This window comes from Electrona antarctica, assembly GCF_951216825.1.
Source record: "Electrona antarctica genome assembly, chromosome: 12".
In the NCBI taxonomy this organism is placed as follows: Eukaryota; Metazoa; Chordata; class Actinopteri; order Myctophiformes; family Myctophidae; genus Electrona; species Electrona antarctica.
The window spans coordinates 37,858,344-37,875,272 of NC_136793.1; the positions used below are offsets into that span (position 1 = coordinate 37,858,344).

At 43.4% G+C, this 16,929-nt stretch overlaps 1 protein-coding gene across 9 annotated transcripts in view; it reads right to left on the reverse strand.

Annotated features, from left to right (window-relative positions):
• arvcfb (ARVCF delta catenin family member b) overlaps window positions 1-16,929 on the reverse strand; it is a 288,700-nt gene that overhangs the window by 77,470 nt on the left and 194,301 nt on the right. For all 9 annotated transcript variants that reach the window (XM_079516206.1, XM_079516202.1, XM_079516207.1 and 6 more), the window contains one exon: window positions 5,497-6,005. In XM_079516206.1, the coding sequence (XP_079372332.1) occupies window positions 5,497-6,005 (509 nt within the window). The remainder of the gene's footprint in view (window positions 1-5,496; window positions 6,006-16,929) is intronic.

Sequence of the window (16,929 nt, forward strand, 5' to 3'; positions counted from 1 at the left end):
TATATTTAGATGTAGTCTCTGAGGTTACTGGAGGTCAAATGCTTAAACCTTTGAGCAAGTTTACCTACACCCATTGGATATAGTTTTACTGAGGTTAGGGTTACGGTTAGGTTTCTGTTTTAAGGACTTAAAAAATGTGGGGAAAAAAACCCTCTCTTTTCAGTCGGTCTTTAATGATGTGATTCCAGACAGGAATGTCTGCAGGGCATCAACAGCCCCAGGCTGACCAGCAGGGCTCCAACGGGTACAAAGATGCCAGCCTGGAGTGTGTACAACAAGTGAGAATGTGTGCGTGCGCCTTGTGTGAGCGCGTGTGTGTGTGAATGACAGAAAATAATATAACATGAACTTTGTTCTCTCTGTTTATTGGAAGCGCAATCAGCCCTCACCTAGACCACACATTACTATACTGAAAGTCCCCAATTGGTGACATTTTACTCCTCTTAGCCGTGATATCACTTATCCACCCATTTCTTTATTTATAAAAAATAATAATGTGCGGCATTATCAGTCTCCCGATTGTATCGGACGATATTAGCGGAAATATAATATCGGAAAATATCAGAATAGTTTTGTTTTTTGGTTTTTTTTATAGATGGTTTGTGTGATATGAAATGTGAGCATACCATAATCACAGTAATCCTTATCCATATTCCATCATAATATTCACTTTCAAGTCACTTTCAAATTACAGCAGGAATTAGGGCAGATGTGTCTGTGTCCAGCTGGCGTCCGTTGACGCTCGTTAATGTTATAGGCGTTGCCGTTAAGGTAATTATGCTTCTGCACTGTCAAATAGGACAAGGTCTAATCTAGTGGGACTCATTCAAATGACCACCAGTGAGTCCCGGTATTCACTTCATTGAAAACCAACACAAACATCACTGTATTATATTAGATTTATTAGATAATATATTGATATTATAGCTATTTTATTTTCCCCTGAATATATCATTGTCGGTTGATATCGCTATCGGAAATTAGGAGTTGGACAATATCGGAATATCAGATATCGGCAATAAAGTCTATTTCGAACATCCCTAATTATTATTTAACAATATCATAATATTATCCTTGTTTACAGAACATGCAGTAGCCTAATGAATGAAGTTGAAACAAGTGGTTCACAACCACTGGAAGGAGCATGAGCATCATCAATGACGTTGGATTGCTGTACTGTACAGTTGGGTGCCACCAATATTGTCCCTTATCATTTGACCCATTTAGGCCTGACCTCAAAATTTTAAAAAATCCTTTTAAATCCTCCAGTTTTCTGAAATAAATATTTTCACGATTTTTCAAAAATAGCAGACCTACAAGCTCGTAGCGCGCCACTCGGTGGCGCGCTATGAGCTTGTAGATCTGCTATTTTTCAATAGCTAAATTATAACAATGTTTAAAACACCAAAAGGGGTTCCCGCCCAAAATGGGTTAACTGTCCTTTTGCGCAGATCACGCAAACCTCAGCAAAAAGAAAAGGACAATATCGATGGCCTCCAACTGTATGTGTTGTTTGACTTTTGACCATGGTTTATTAAAGCAATAATAAGTCCCAAGAGGCTGTGGTTTACAGTGATTTTAGAATGGCTAAGGGGTGTTGTTAGGCACAACACAGAGCGGAATGCCCCAAACCCCCAGGCCATAGCTGTTCTAAAATCACTACACACCACGGCCTTTGCATGGCTTATTGCTTTTATATGAAAGGTTATCACATAATAGCTACATAAAAAACATTGACACATTCAAATTGAAACAGATTTTAATAATAACGTTTTTGCTATGAAAATGCAACGTTTACATTCAGACATTATGAAATTCCTTGTTATTGAACAACTGCATGGTCTATTTATTGCCTAATAATATTATTAATATTTATTATTATTATTATTATTACAATTCACAACAAAATTGAACATTTTGAAACAATTCATCCGGTGCAGTGATACTGATCACACAGGTGTGTTTATAGAACATTTACAACGGCTTTGAACGAATCTCTTCCGATCATAATCAAGGACAGTCAGGAACTATCCATTTCATAATCAGCAAAATCCTAGTGGAAATGAGTTCAGGAACATACTGCCTTGACACCTGAGACATGTATTAAAGCTACACAAGTAGTTTAATAATTTGTTATGGATATTCTTATCGTCACTTCATTGTATTGAAATGGCAAAATCGGGTAAGTAGACACAATTATTTTTGTATACCTACAGGCCAAGCAAGCTATTCTGTAGTGATTCACTACATTAAAGGACAACAATAGTAGAGAGCTCCTCTCACACATCATGAATAGCATTACTGATGAAAAGAACTGCACATTTTGTGTCCTTAGTTTAACTTAAGGCTACAGAAAAAGGTTCTTTGGTAAAGGAAAAAGCATAAAATGTATTGCTCGGCTGCACAGAGGAGATTGCATTGACCAATGCAATCTCCACTGTCCAATTTGTTACTTTGTAGTGGTCATTACTTTGAAAATGAGTAATGAGTACAGAGGAATATATTTAATTTTCTCAGTAACAAGCCCAACACTGGTGTATGTGTGTGAAGGTCTGTGTGTGTGTGTGCGTGCGTTCATCAGTGACTTGCACGTGCCTGTGTGTGTGTGTGTGTGTGTGTGTGTGTGTGTGTGTGTGTGTGTGTGTGTGTGTGTGCGTGTGCGTGCACATACAAATGCATGTACAGTATGTGTGTGAACGTGCATACATCTGTGTCTTCTAAGCTTTCTTACATTATGTGTGAACGCACTCACTCACGCACGCACGCACGCACGCACGCACGCACGCACGCACGCACGCACGCACGCACTGGATAATGAAACCATTTTCATTTGCTTCCACGTCAGCCCTTTCCTCCTGCAGAAAGAGGGGGCTTGTTGTGGTCTTTTTTTAGGGACAGTGCGAGCTCTTGCAGGCAAAGTCTTAAAACACATGTGGTGCGGACTAGGAGGGGAGAAAAGGGCAAGGGAGGTTCTATTTTTAAAAACCCTCCAATTATATTTAATTGTAGAAAAACACAGGCAGCGTTGGCCCTGTAGAGCTGGACCTGAAAACTGAGCTCACATTGTGACTTTCACTGAGGCTTCACCACGAGAGAGGGAGGAAGAATGAGGATAGAAGGAGAGGGAGGGATGGAGGGAGTGGTGAGAAAAGGGAGGGAGGGATGGAGAAAGAGGGGAGGAATAATAAGATTGTGAGGGAGGGACAAAGTGATGGAACCGAAGAAGCTCAACAGACAAGGAAGAATGACTTGAATTTAAAAACAAAGAGCAAATGAAGAAGTATAAGTGCAAATGAGGGGCATGGGATGATCGGAGAAGGACAAAGGAGGAAAAGAAGGAGGGAAAAGGGAGGGTTATAATGAGAAAAAGCAGACGTGTTGGTAGAAAGGAGAATGGAAATAGGGGAGAATGCTGGAGAGGGTGGATGCTGAGAGAGAGAGAGAGAGAGAGAGAGAGAGAGAGAGAGAGAGAGAGAGAGAGAGAGGAAGTCCGAGAAAGTGAAGGTTCCCAATGGGAAAAGAGGTTAAGACAAGGAGAAGGAAGGAAAGACGAAAGTGATAAAGGAAAGAGAAAAATGAGTGATAGCGGACAAAATCAAAGAAGTCGGAAAGTCAGAAAGTGGGGTGGGGCAGGGGAGCATAGTGGAAACAGACAAACAGACAGAAGAGAGAGAGAGAGAGAGAGAGAGAGAGAGAGAGAGAGAGAGAGAGTATTAGATAGTATTCTCTACTCTATCCTGTCCTCCTTGTCTTGTGGTGCAGGGTTATTTTTAGCTGCGATGCTGTAAAGGCAATCATTTGTGCTGCGGCACAGTCATCCTGCAGCACGACATCTAACATACACATATCTACGTAAGCACATACATACATATGTGCATGATCACCAGCACACATGAACCTACAGCATGAGAATGCATGCATTTGCAAAATTTCACATAGACACACGTGTGCACGCACATATGCATGAGTGCGACCAGCCAACCACCTACGTGGATTAGGTGGTCTAATGTTGGATGTTGTCAGGATAATGTCATCCAGCCTGAAAACTTTCAATTAGTCCTCTATTTATTTGACTCCTCTGAACGGGTATGCAGTACGCATGCCTTTGACATGGCGGCTTCTTCAAAGTATCTCACTTTCAAAAGCTGTTCTCACTTTCGCATGTTCGCATGTTCTGCATTGAAAATAAAGAGCCTTCTCAGATGGCCTGCATACCAGACCATTTGTGTTAGGTGAGACTAATCGTGTACAGGATTAGCAGAACGGTCACGAACAGAGTTACACATACACTATTATATTCCTCAGCTGACATGTCAGGTCATGGATACACATTTGCTTTGTATTGTCATGTCCTCTATGCTTGAATCCTAACGCACTAGTCACTGTATAGAACTTTGCAATACTTGAACTTACTACTTAGTACTTAATGCTTGATCAATATTTGCTATACTTGAAATAAAGTAACAACCATCTACAATTGTTCTGCAATGCATTGTAACATATTGTTGCATTGCGTTGTTTTCTTGTCTGCTGATCCAGACATCAGACATCCTTGGTTATGTTTGTGAATTGGCATGTACTGTGACTAAGCAAAATGTTTCTGGTTGGCTTTACACTTATTTAGTACAAACAGCCAGCATTCAGCAACACACAAATCAAAGTTCCTGAGTTGTGACCATGGTTAACATGACAATTAAGTGAAACTTGATCTACAGTACACTGACTGAAGCAGGGCATTCAAATCATTCCTTTTTTTTCCTAATACCTGAAATTTGGAATCAAATTTCAGGATATATCACAATTATCTACTGTTATCAATTTAGTTGCAAAATAGAACATATCTCAGCATGAGACAGTTACAGCATTTTGAAAATGGCATGGTGAAAATGTATGTCATTGACAGGACAATCATTACATAAGAGAGTCAGTGCCATTCCCCCTGCCTTAGATTACTATGCAGAGCATGCACTCATTGCCTCCAGCTTTATATGTTCCAACATAGAACACATTGGTCAGTGTAAAGATCAGTGAGTGGTAAGTTATTACGCCAGGCATCCTAACACTGGTACTAGATCAGTTGGGTCTGTATCAGATATCAAAGTGCCAAAGTGGGGCTTTAATACCTTCATGAAAAGAGGAATCCTGTGTGGACTGGGTATGGTTCGCAGCAGCCATAGCAGTTGTGTAATGTTTACGTTGTGTAAAACCCTCTATTTGCAGCATATACCCCTGTATATACCCCCATATATACAGTATACTGTATATATCTGTACTGTACATATATACAGTATATATCCTCCCTCCAGAACTTTGATCTCACTATCACTGACTTCACTGACTTCCAATAAAGAAAGAATACTAAGACCTGTGTACTGTCTGACTCCAAGAATCCAATCTCCAACCCTCTTATCTTTATCTGTCAAGTAAAGAAAAAGTGACAAGAGAAGTGACAACCCTGAAACACTAAAACCATCAACGAAAGCCAACATGTCTTACCAGTGATGAGCTCTCGGACCTCCATGTCTCTGGTCTTCCTGAGCAGGCGGACGAGGGCCGGGATGCCGTCACAGTTCTTGATGGCCACCTTGTTGTCGTGGTCGCGGCCGTAGGAGATGTTGCGCAGTGCACCACAGGCCTTGCGGTGCACCTCGGCCTTGGGGTGGTCCAGGAGCGTCACCAGCACGGGAATGCCCTTCAGCTGCCGCACGTCCTTCTTGATCTTGTCGTTCTCGTAGCAGAGGTGCTGTAGGTAGGCGGCCGCGTTGGACTTGACCGGGTCGATGGGGTGCCCCAGCATGGCGATGACCTCAGGCAGGTCGGGGTCACGCCAGCGCGGATCCTTGCGGATGCTGTCGATGGACGGCGAGCGGCGGCCCGCCATTCGGTCCAGACTGGCCATGCTGCCCCGCTCGGGCTGGGCCAGTGGGGCAGAGTACACGCCATGGATATAGGGGTGGTGACGGTCGTCAATCAGCTCAGCCTCGATGGGGTCGTCTGGGTAGCCTCTGGATGGAAGAAAGATGAAAAGGAAAGAGAAATGAGATGTAAGGACATTGAAGTAGCCTTCGGAAGGAGGAGACAAGCACTGTAAAGGAATAAGTGAGGAGAGATGGCAATGAGGCGCTGGAGAGACACAGGGAGATGAAACGGCCTTGTGAAAAAGACGAGCAGAGTAGACATGTGAGGGCAGTAAGGAGAAAGAGAGAGTGATGGACAAGGGGAATAGATTTAGACTTGTCTCAGAGAAGAATGAATCCTGTGAGGGTAGATGACTTTGAGAGTGAGAAAAGATTTTAATACCAAGTGAGGTGAGAGAAAGAATGACTAACAGGGGGAAACAGAGGAAAGCATAGGATGTGGATAACTAAGAAAAGGAGAGAGGACATGGAGGAGAGGACAGAGACAGAGACAGGGCTCTGCACAGCTCTGCTTTGTTATTAAGAGCTTTGTCAGACAGCCTGTCGTGGCAAAGCAGCCCCATGTAGATAAGAAAAACAGGCACAAATGCATTGTTAATCCACTCAACTGTCAGCTGCCAATGACAATGTGTCTCTTTTGCATTTATTAACAGTGATGAGGGAAATTTGACAAAGGGCTTGAGGAAAGAAAAAGTGACGCAGAACGAGATTGCAGAGAGAAATGAGGGAAAAAACAGACAGAGAGTGCAGAGACAAAGACACAAGGGTCCACAAAACCAAGTCCACAAAACCAAGAGCAACAAGCGACATGAGTCACTATCGTCCCACTCCACCCCATCTACCCCAGGCAACAACAGTGCCACCCGACCAAACACCAGAGAGAGCCCTCCCAGAGCTTGTCACACGTGCCCCTGGTGTTCACTTTGCTCACAGGATCAAAGAATGGATATAAAGACTAGCATATATAAATGCTAAAATGCTAATGACTGTCTCCCTGGGATTTCTCATGCCAGCATGAACCTAATTAGCATTAGCACTGTTAGCGCGAGCGGCACACTACTGAGCTCTAGTCAATTTTCTGTGACGGAAATAAGTGCTGATCTCTTGAGAGCTGGGTTGCAAGGGTCTGTGATTGGTGTGTTCCCTCGTTGCCGAAGTCACAGTTCCCCCCAAAGCCTCTCAAGGCTATGATCTACACAGCACTCTCTGTACCAAAGGAAAACTTTATTAAGTCTCTGTGGGCAATAATATATGCTCTCAAGCACAATGACAGATCATGTATTGCTGCAGTGCTGGCTCCAAGTACTGTGTGGGCTATTTCCTTAACTCCAGGCTCTTTAGTCACAGGAGAAGACTTTTTTGCAGTTACAGTACACCATAGGGCCTATTGCAAGGATGAAGCTGGTAACATGCAGAGATTTGTTTTTATGTCAACTTCTTTGCACCAAATCTTTTCCCTTAGTTCTCTCCACTGAAGTGACAGTGGGATGGAGAATTAACGATGGGCAAAGACAGGAAGTGGGGAGAAGGAGATCTAATTAGGGTCGCACGCTTACTCAAAGCCTTTATCATCTCATCATCCCTCCACCCACTAGCCTGAGGTTTGTTTATGATAGTTGCATAACCCATCTGGGCTGAACTCTAGCTTTGATGCATGGCTGGTGTTTTGGTGGCAAGAAACGGTGGTTGGCAGGGAACTCCGGTATGTGTGTGTTTTAATTTTAATGAGCGTCATGTTAATGATGTGTTTTTCTCCTTAAGTTCCTAGACACTCAGATATGTGGGTTGTGTGTGTGTGTGTGTGTGTGTGTGTGTGTGTGTGTGTGTGTGTGTGTGTGTGTGTGTGTGTGTGTGTGTTGAATGCGAGCGTGCGCGCGTGACTGCGTGTGCACGTTTGCGTGTGTGTGCATGTGTGTGCGGGGGTCTTACTGACTGTATGCCTTCTCTGCTTGGGAATTGGAGTATAGGGTTATATTTATTTATGTATATATTTATTTAAATATTTCATAAAGTTCTTTTTTATTTCACACAAGCTTCCCAGTAAAAACTTAGCGGTGGGGAAATCGATGTGAAATGAACTACAGAAAAACTTCCAGTCATGAGCAAGGTAACATGATACACTTACTAAATCCCCTGTTCAGATGCATGGAACGAGATGAATATAGACGGAGTGAGGTCCTGACCACAGCAAAGAAAAGCTCTGGGGACTGTACTGTACTGTACTGTACTGTACTGTACTGTACTGTACTGTACTGTACTGTACTGTACTGTACTGTACTGTACTGTACTGTACTGTACTGTAAGGCAGCTGCAATGAAAGTTAAGCCAAGCTCAGAGCCTCTGTGGTGTACCGAATAGCTGAGTTAAGGTTTAGGTATCAAGGCAAGAATAGCTCTCAGACCATAGAGATATTAAGCTATTCAACAGGTGCCCTTCAAAAAAATGGGAGCTATACTGTAGTCATTATGTATACATGAGCAAAGCTCTAACTTGTAACTTACTTACAATAGGAGAGTCAGATAAATGTGTCCAATACAGTTAGCACAGTGGTATCTTTAACCCACATATCTCAAGACCCACACATTCCTAAGTGTTGACTTAACTCTTTGAGCGTACAAAAGGAACCAAACGACCCCTAAGCATCCATTTGGCCATTTGCACACAGAGTTATAAATGGCTAAATAAAAGTATTGAGAGCAGAAGGGTTTTTCCACTTTTGTTTTAACGTATTCAAATGGGAATACCCTTTCTATGTCATGCTACTAACACCATCCCTTGAAGGCTCTAGTCTAGAACATGTGGGAAGACAATTACCAGGTCTGTTACCACAGTAACAAGAGATGGGGCCCCACCACTAGCAATGCAAGAAGACGCACGGACATCCCAGGAGAATTGCAACAAGTTCTGGATAAAAAAAATACAAAAATGAACTAGAGAATACTAGATATGTGTCACACAAATCTAGTATTCTCGAGGTATGGCACACACAAATTGTGTGTACACACAAATTGTGTGTGCTATAGTTAGTACACTTCCCAATGCACCAGCTGATCTAAATAAACCAAGTCAGAGTGTGTCTGTGGTTTGAGTTGCTGTGGGTTATTGGATCTGACATGGAAATGGCAGACAGAAATAAACCATCTAATAGACAGGACACAATCACATACACTCACACACACTGTCCGTCATCTCTACAGTATGTCTATCTATTCTCTCTGTCTGCATCTGGAGTGAATTTATATAAGCAATCTCTCTTTCACCCACGTTTTTCTTTCTTCTTTCCCCCATCCTCCATTGTCTGATTCTCTGTCATTCTGTCTTTCTCACTTTCCATCTCTCTCTCTCTGACACCCTTTACAGTTTACACGCACGCACGCACGCACGCACGCACGCACGCACGCACGCACGCACGCACGCACGCACGCACGCACGCAGGCAGGCAAACAGTAGTGCAGATCAGGGGCTCATTTCGATCAGACCGATGAGGTGGCAGGGCTTTGGTAAACTGACCCAGTGCTGCGAGGTTGCAGAGTGATGCGAATGCCAGGATTTGCATGTAAATTGTGTCCATTGTGTGAGCAGGGACAGCGAGATTCACAGGATGTGAAAGGGGCTGTCGTCTCCATCGACAGACGCCATGCTCACAGGCTGATTATGCCACATCACTCTGCTCATACTAATGGGGCCGCTAAATATTCTGCCTGTCCATCTCGGAGTGAATGAGTGTGTGTGTGTGTGGGGGGGTGGAGGCTGTGCCTCTTTGTTGACAAATGAAGGACAAATACACAGGGAGACAAACATTCATAGATTGATTGCATATCTATCTATAGTCTATTACAGTCAGAAAATAAAATGATATATAATTGGATAGATAGACAAAGGGACATGGACAGACACAGCGCCTTATACTATACCCTGATTATACTATACTGTAAACTGTACACAGTCCAATCAAATATACTTCTATCCTTCCTCAATCCGGGCCATGTTTGGGCCTTAATTACGCTCTTTCCTTGACACTGCCCATAAAAGGAGACAAACTGAGCATCATTAGTGGTTGGAATGAGATGATTCAGTTAGATCACATCACACACACATGCAACGTCTCCTCAAAGCTCTACAGCTCTTCCACTAGCTGTCCCCCCCGTTGCCTGTCGAACAGATTCACTCAGACTTTTTATTTATGGTCAATAATTGTTTTATGATGCGTGGGAGACTTGTTTCACAGAGAGAATGTAAAATAAATAAATACATGAATAAAAAAGACGAAGCAGTTGTTTTTCTCTTTCTTTCTCTCGTTTGTATAATGTCTCTTTGACTCTGTAATTGTGTTTAGATGGTCATTATCTGCCCTCGCGTCTGTTTGTTTTCAGTCAATTAGCACACGGGTTGTGACTCACTGCGGGGGTCTCGTTTCTATTACCCCAGGCGAGCTTTCCTCTGCCCTGATAGAGGGGGAGATCTAATGATATTAAACCTTTTAGCTCCCAATGAAAACCTCTGGCGCTATCCTTCACTTGGGGCAGGGGGGTGAACGACCGGTAGGAGGAGGGCAGTCTAACGTCAGATCGCTTCCCTGGTTTGGTCCCCGTGGAGACAAGTGGATTAGAATGAGACATAACCCCTGGCTCCATTAAGAGATGAGCGCGTGTGTGTGTGTGTGTGTGTGTCTGTGTGTGGCTGTCAGTGTGATTAATAGCAGCTTTTGAACTGGGCCAGACCACAGGGGCGTCTTAAAGACAACCTCTAAAGGCGCTGCTTTTCTTTGGTGACCAACGCACCTGCTCAGCCACATCCAGGGGTCACGCATGCACGCACACGTGCACGCAGCCACGCACACACAGCGACACAAATAATGAGACCCACACACCTTGGGGATGTACAATACGGTATACACAGAAACACACTGTGGGAATGAGATGGGGGGGCTTGATAAATTAAGTTGCGCACACATCATAGAGAGAGACAGAGAGAAAGGACAGGTGAGAAAGTCATAGAGAGCAAGAAAGTGACATATGGAATGAAAGAGGGAGTGGGTGGAGTTGCACACCAACCATGGTGGAGGAGAAACAGAATCACATCAATCACAAGGTGGCGACGGCCCAGTGGTACATGGAGATCCAAGGGTGTACTGTATGTCCCCACCTCCTCTGATGAAAGGTGAGCTAATTAGTTAAATCTGCTGGTGTAGTGAAATCTACATATTCAAATCAAACCACGGTGGGAGTAGGGGGCACGACTATCCCGGAGCCCCCAGTCCCAAGGGACCCACCCACCCGAATGCACTTGCATTTTTTGCCACCCTCTATGCAAAAGGATTCTGTGGTTTTTAACAAGCTAGTTACTTGTAGCTAGCTTGTTACATTAAAAGTATCAAAGACAAGAGCGTTATTAAAATCAGTGAATTAACATGTTCTTTATGGGACGAGACGTGGTGTTACTGTTTATCTCGTCAGTGTCAGTGATGTGATGTGTGTGTCAAGTTTGACAGGACATGTGCAAGCAATATGTGTCATGTGTCATATGGCCATGCCACATGGCATGTGTCATGGTTCAGACTCAACTTGTCTGGTTTTGACAATCTACTAAAGTTGGAGGCCATCGATATTGTCCTTTTCTTTTTGCTGAGGTTTGCGTGATCTGCGCAAAAGGACAGTTAACCCATTTTGGGCGGGAACCCCTTTTGGTGTTTTAAACATTATGTTATAATTTAGCTATTGAAAAATAGCAGATCTACAAGCTCATAGCGCGCCACCGAGTGGCGCGCTACGAGCTTGTAGGTCTGCTATTTTTGAAAAATCGTGAAAATATTTATTTCAGAAAACTGGAGGATTTAGAAGGATTTTTAAAAATGTTGAGGTCAGGCCTAAATGGGTCAAATGATAAGGGACAATATCGCTGGCACCCAACTGTACATAAATAACATTCAAAGTTGCCCATTTGAGGCAGAGACGGAGACAGAGGGAGAGGGAGCAAGGGATGGGGAGATAAGACGGAGACAGAGAACCTATTTCACCCACACGATAACCCAGCCTGGAATCACACTGATCAACACGTTGTCAGAGCAATAACCCTGCTTGGCAATGCCGGGCAAGCTGATAACACAGCCCAAAGCGCCTTTAAGCAAGAAACTTAACCCCTTGCTGTTCAAGAAAAGCTGCAGTGAAATGACTGGGCGTACCAGAGAGCTCATAGTTGTGTGTTCTGAAACCAATCCATCAGAAAAAATGTGTTATTAAAATGTGTTCTTACTTAACTTTACAAGTTAAACTAGTAATACAGACACTTATGGAGAGAAGAGTTACTTCATGTCTCCCTCAAACATTCACATGCTCACCCACACATACAACATTTGAGAATTCCTTCGCGCCAGCCAGTATAATGTATAGACTCCACTGTGGTGACCAAATGGAATGTTAGGCGCCAACATGGTGAGCCATTTTCCTGCTAAACATCTTAATTCTTTTTCGCCGGCGCCTAATTGAGGGCTTCCAAAGTGACGATAAGCTGTAATTAAATGGTTTTAATTCCCAGCTCCGTAACTGCTCTCTGGGGTCGATGGTTCCTTCTTTCTTTGGAAGAATGCAAGTACTAATTGGTGAAGGAGAACTGAGGGAGTGAAGGCTCATGGGGAAAGGGCTGTTTCTCACTTACTGAGGACGGAAGTTGTGTCAAGTTGTGTGAAGAAAATGCATTTTTTAACTGCAAAATGTCCTACTATAAATCAATTGCCTAGTTCCAGGTGTGGAAGCATTTGTGTATGTTCCGTATATTTGTGTGGTAGGGATGCAACGGTTAATATAGGGATTAAAGGTAAAAGATATTTCACTTTAAAAAACTAAATTTGGTCTTATTTAACACCCCAGATAGCTTTTAAGTTGCTTGATACAAACCCCAAATTCAAACTACATTTTAACCATGATAGATTCATGCTTGGTTCTGGTGACTGATATTGCCACGCTAATACGTGGGGTGGCCGTGTTTTTTCAATGACCTTTTTAATTAATGTATTTTTTGGGGAAAAATATATACAATAAAAACATTAAAATTAATGAAAAAAGTTATCGAAAAAACCTCATGTGCAATATCAGTCACCAGAACAGAACCAAGGACGGGTGTTTTCGATTAATCTGACATGGTTAAAATGGAGTTTGAAGTTACAATGGGTTTGTATAGGAAGGGGGCATGTCTGATAAAAATGAATATATAAATATCTATATACTAAATACCCAAACTTGTTTTTAAAGTGAAATAGGAGAAAACCGTGCTTCACGATTATGCGATAATACGAATAATGGGTAAGAAGACAATCGACAGTTGCAGCTCTAGTGTGGTGATTTGTGTGTGACCAAGTAGGTGTGCTTATCTGTGTGCATCTGTTGGTTTGTCTGTATATAGAGTGTGTGTTTGTTTATTTGTGTGTGTCTGAAGGGAGCGTACGTATATGCTGTACTGTACAGCTGAGTGTGATGTTGTGACACATAAGGCAGGATACAAATTGCCTGTCACTGCTACAGTAGCACCTCTCCACAGCTGATGGTGGTGAGTGAGTCATTTTCCGAAGGTGTGGGCTTGTTGTGCATGTTAACCCCCCCCCCTCCCGTCTGTCTGTCTGTCTGTCTGTCTGTCTGTCTGTCTGTCTGTCTGTCTGTCTGTCTGTCTGTCTGTCTGTCTGTCTGTCTGTCTGTCTGTCTGTCTGTCTGTCTGTCTGTCTGTCTGTCTGTCTGTCTGTCTGTCTGTCTGTGTGTGTGTGTGTGTGTGTGTGTGTGTGTGTGTGTCTGTGTGTGTGTGAGAGAGTTAATACATACGATTTCAAGTGAGCGCCAAACACAGACACACTGATTAAAGGGATTCACCATCAATTCATGCACTAGACACACTTCAACACTGCAGCCTTTGTATAAAAATGGTGTGTTTGTATGTGTACTGTAATAACTGTATACAGTATGTGCATGGGTGAAAGAGTGTGTGTGTGTGTGTGATTAACACTGTCAATACGCACGCACGCACGCACACACACACACACACACACACACACACACACACACACACACACACACACACACACACACACACACACACACACACACACACACACACACACACACACACACACACACACACACACACACACACACACACACACACACACACACACACACACACACAGTATCCTGCCAGATCTGGCTCAATGCCTGGACACATTTCCTCTTCAGACCGGGGGAGAGGTATAATACGTCCATCTACCACACATCACTGCTCAAGGAGAGGTATAATACGTCCATCTACCACACATCACTGCTCAAACACAGAGGTATAATACGTCCATCTACCACACACCCCTGCTCAAACACAGAGGTATAATACGTCCATCTACCACACACCACTGCTCAAACACAGGTATAATACGTCCATCTACCACACACCACTGCTCAAACACAGAGGTATAATACGTCCATCTACCACACACCACTGCTCAAACACAGGTATAATACGTCCATCTACCACACACCACTGCTCAAACACAGGTATAATACGTCCATCTACCACACACCACTGCTCAAACACAGGTATAATACGTCCATCTACCACACACCACTGCTCAAACACAGGTATAATACGTCCATCTACCACACACCACTGCTCAAACACAGGTATAATACGTCCATCTACCACACACCACTGCTCAAACACAGAGGTATAATACGTCCATCTACCACACACCACTGCTCAAACACAAAAGGTCTTTAAAGCACACAATCACCCGTCCCATGTCAAATGTCTGCCTCGACTCAGTTGAGCTTCTTTTCACTTTGGTGCACCAGAGAACATTTAATGCCTTGCCCCTCATTGAGATTTGATCTCAAGTGATTCTGAGCTATCAGGAGACAAGAGTTGATTTCAGGGGTCAATGAATAACTGGCCATTTTCAACCCAATGCACCCCAGTGTTACTTATACTTTCTTTTGTCAGGAGACCGGGCTCGACAGTGACTAGCAGTTGTAAAGTTCAGAGAGGATGTGATGCAGGGGGAGGAAGGCCCTGGTGGAGACTAGGTTAATACGGTGCACTGTCTACCAAAGACCAGGGTCTGACCTGGTGTCCACACTGTGTACCAAAGACCAGGGTCTGACCTGGTGTCACACATGGGCTTGTATTTATAGGCCAAAAAGGAAAAAAGGAAAAGAAAAAACAACAACACATCTACAAGCTCACAATGCATCGTGATGCAACATGTTATATATAAGCTTGTAAATCTGTTGTTTTCTCTTTGCATGACACGTAATATTGTGAAGTATAAAAATGGGCTGATAAAGCTGTTGTAATATTTGTTTTGTTCAAATAAGTGTTACTTATGTATTCAATTTATAGTGACTTTCGTGAGGAGGAAGCCCAACAACCCCACGGTGAGGCCTTTAGGGCCATTCAAGCCCCAAGCAGAGCCTGCAGCACCACTGTTGCCCAGGTGGAGCCTGCAGAACCATTGCGGCTCAAGAATCCACCACTCCTGAAAGAAGTGTCTGGTGCTGGGAGTCTGGTGCAACGCACAGGTCCTGGACCTGGTGAGAGCAGGAGTGGACCTGGTGAGACATAGGAGGGGCCCGGACAGGAGTCAACCCACAGAGCCTAGTCCTTTCATGCGCCAGATTGATCTACCTCCCAGTCTGTTTGTGTGGCCCTGGTCTTTCCCTAATGGGACTGATAGAGGGTAGCTACTGGCCTGGGATGTAAGTCGGGACTTGATCACACCGGGTATGATGTTGCGAGACCCGAAACGCAGATGACCTTGGGATAACTCACTGAGGATACGTCCCAGGTGCATCCATGCAATGTTTTTTCGTTCTTAAGCAATATCTCTATATTCCAATAGTAGACGTTGCTATAGTGCTTGTTCTGTAACAGTGGTCTCCCCGTCTCTCAACAGAAAATAATAATTAATAATTATTTTGTATACCAATTTCACCCAATCCGGAGAGAACTCATACAGGATACAGGATAAACAAGTGAAATAGGAAGTAATGAAACAAACAAACAACAAATAGCAGACAAACTTGGAACTGGGTTCTGTTTACTACAGAGCTGGATAGACAGGGAGAACCCTGAAGATGAAAGCCAGTGTTGTAAATGACATAAATGCATGACAACATCATCCACTTTCTTTCCCTGCTGTGTTCTCTCTCTTTTTCCCGGCATCTTTGTGCTATCATTCTCGCTGTGACACAAGCACATGTTCACTACACATTTGCATGAAAATGGCAATCAAAGCATCGTTTCCACTCGCCCCCTCTCCTTGTCCGATGTGCTCAAGGAGAAAAAACATCTGTTTATTTGCTGCTCCGCCTAATGGTCTTTGTCGCTGCTAGAATGAGACAAGTACTCTTTATTTCAACCTCCCCTAAACGGGTCTGTTCTGCTCCTGTATTGAGACAAAGCCTGCATCCATGTATGGGAAACAAGAGCTCATTGTCCAATGCGGAGGACAAAAAATGACCTGTGTGCATCGTTTAGACAACATGCATCAACACGTCCTGGATAATCAAGTCACACAGGGCTCCATTGAGCTGAAGCTAACATGGGACATTGTTCTTTTGCATGCGCAAACAACCACCACTGACTAAATATCAATAATTTATCTAAGGGACACTCTGGTAGCTGACCACATAATCACAACATCCTCGTGTTGATTCTGTCTGGAGACCTGGCTACTATAAAAATAATGGTACAATAAATGCTGAAATGTGTGTGTACGCAACGCGGCCCTGTTTTGGAGACAGGTCGTGGATCGCATTGTAAATGTAACACTCACTCTGGCTTCATGCAACTTGGCATTCAGGAGTCATAGGGAGGCTCTGGGTCAAGGAAATGCTGGCAATGTTTTGTTAATAGTTATGACCCTGTTTTGAAAGAGCTAATCAACTGACCAGAAGGGTAAGTGAAATACCTAAGTCACCAGATTCAAGATGAGATTATTTACATATTATCTCAACGTGTGAAAGCTAACATAATTGAT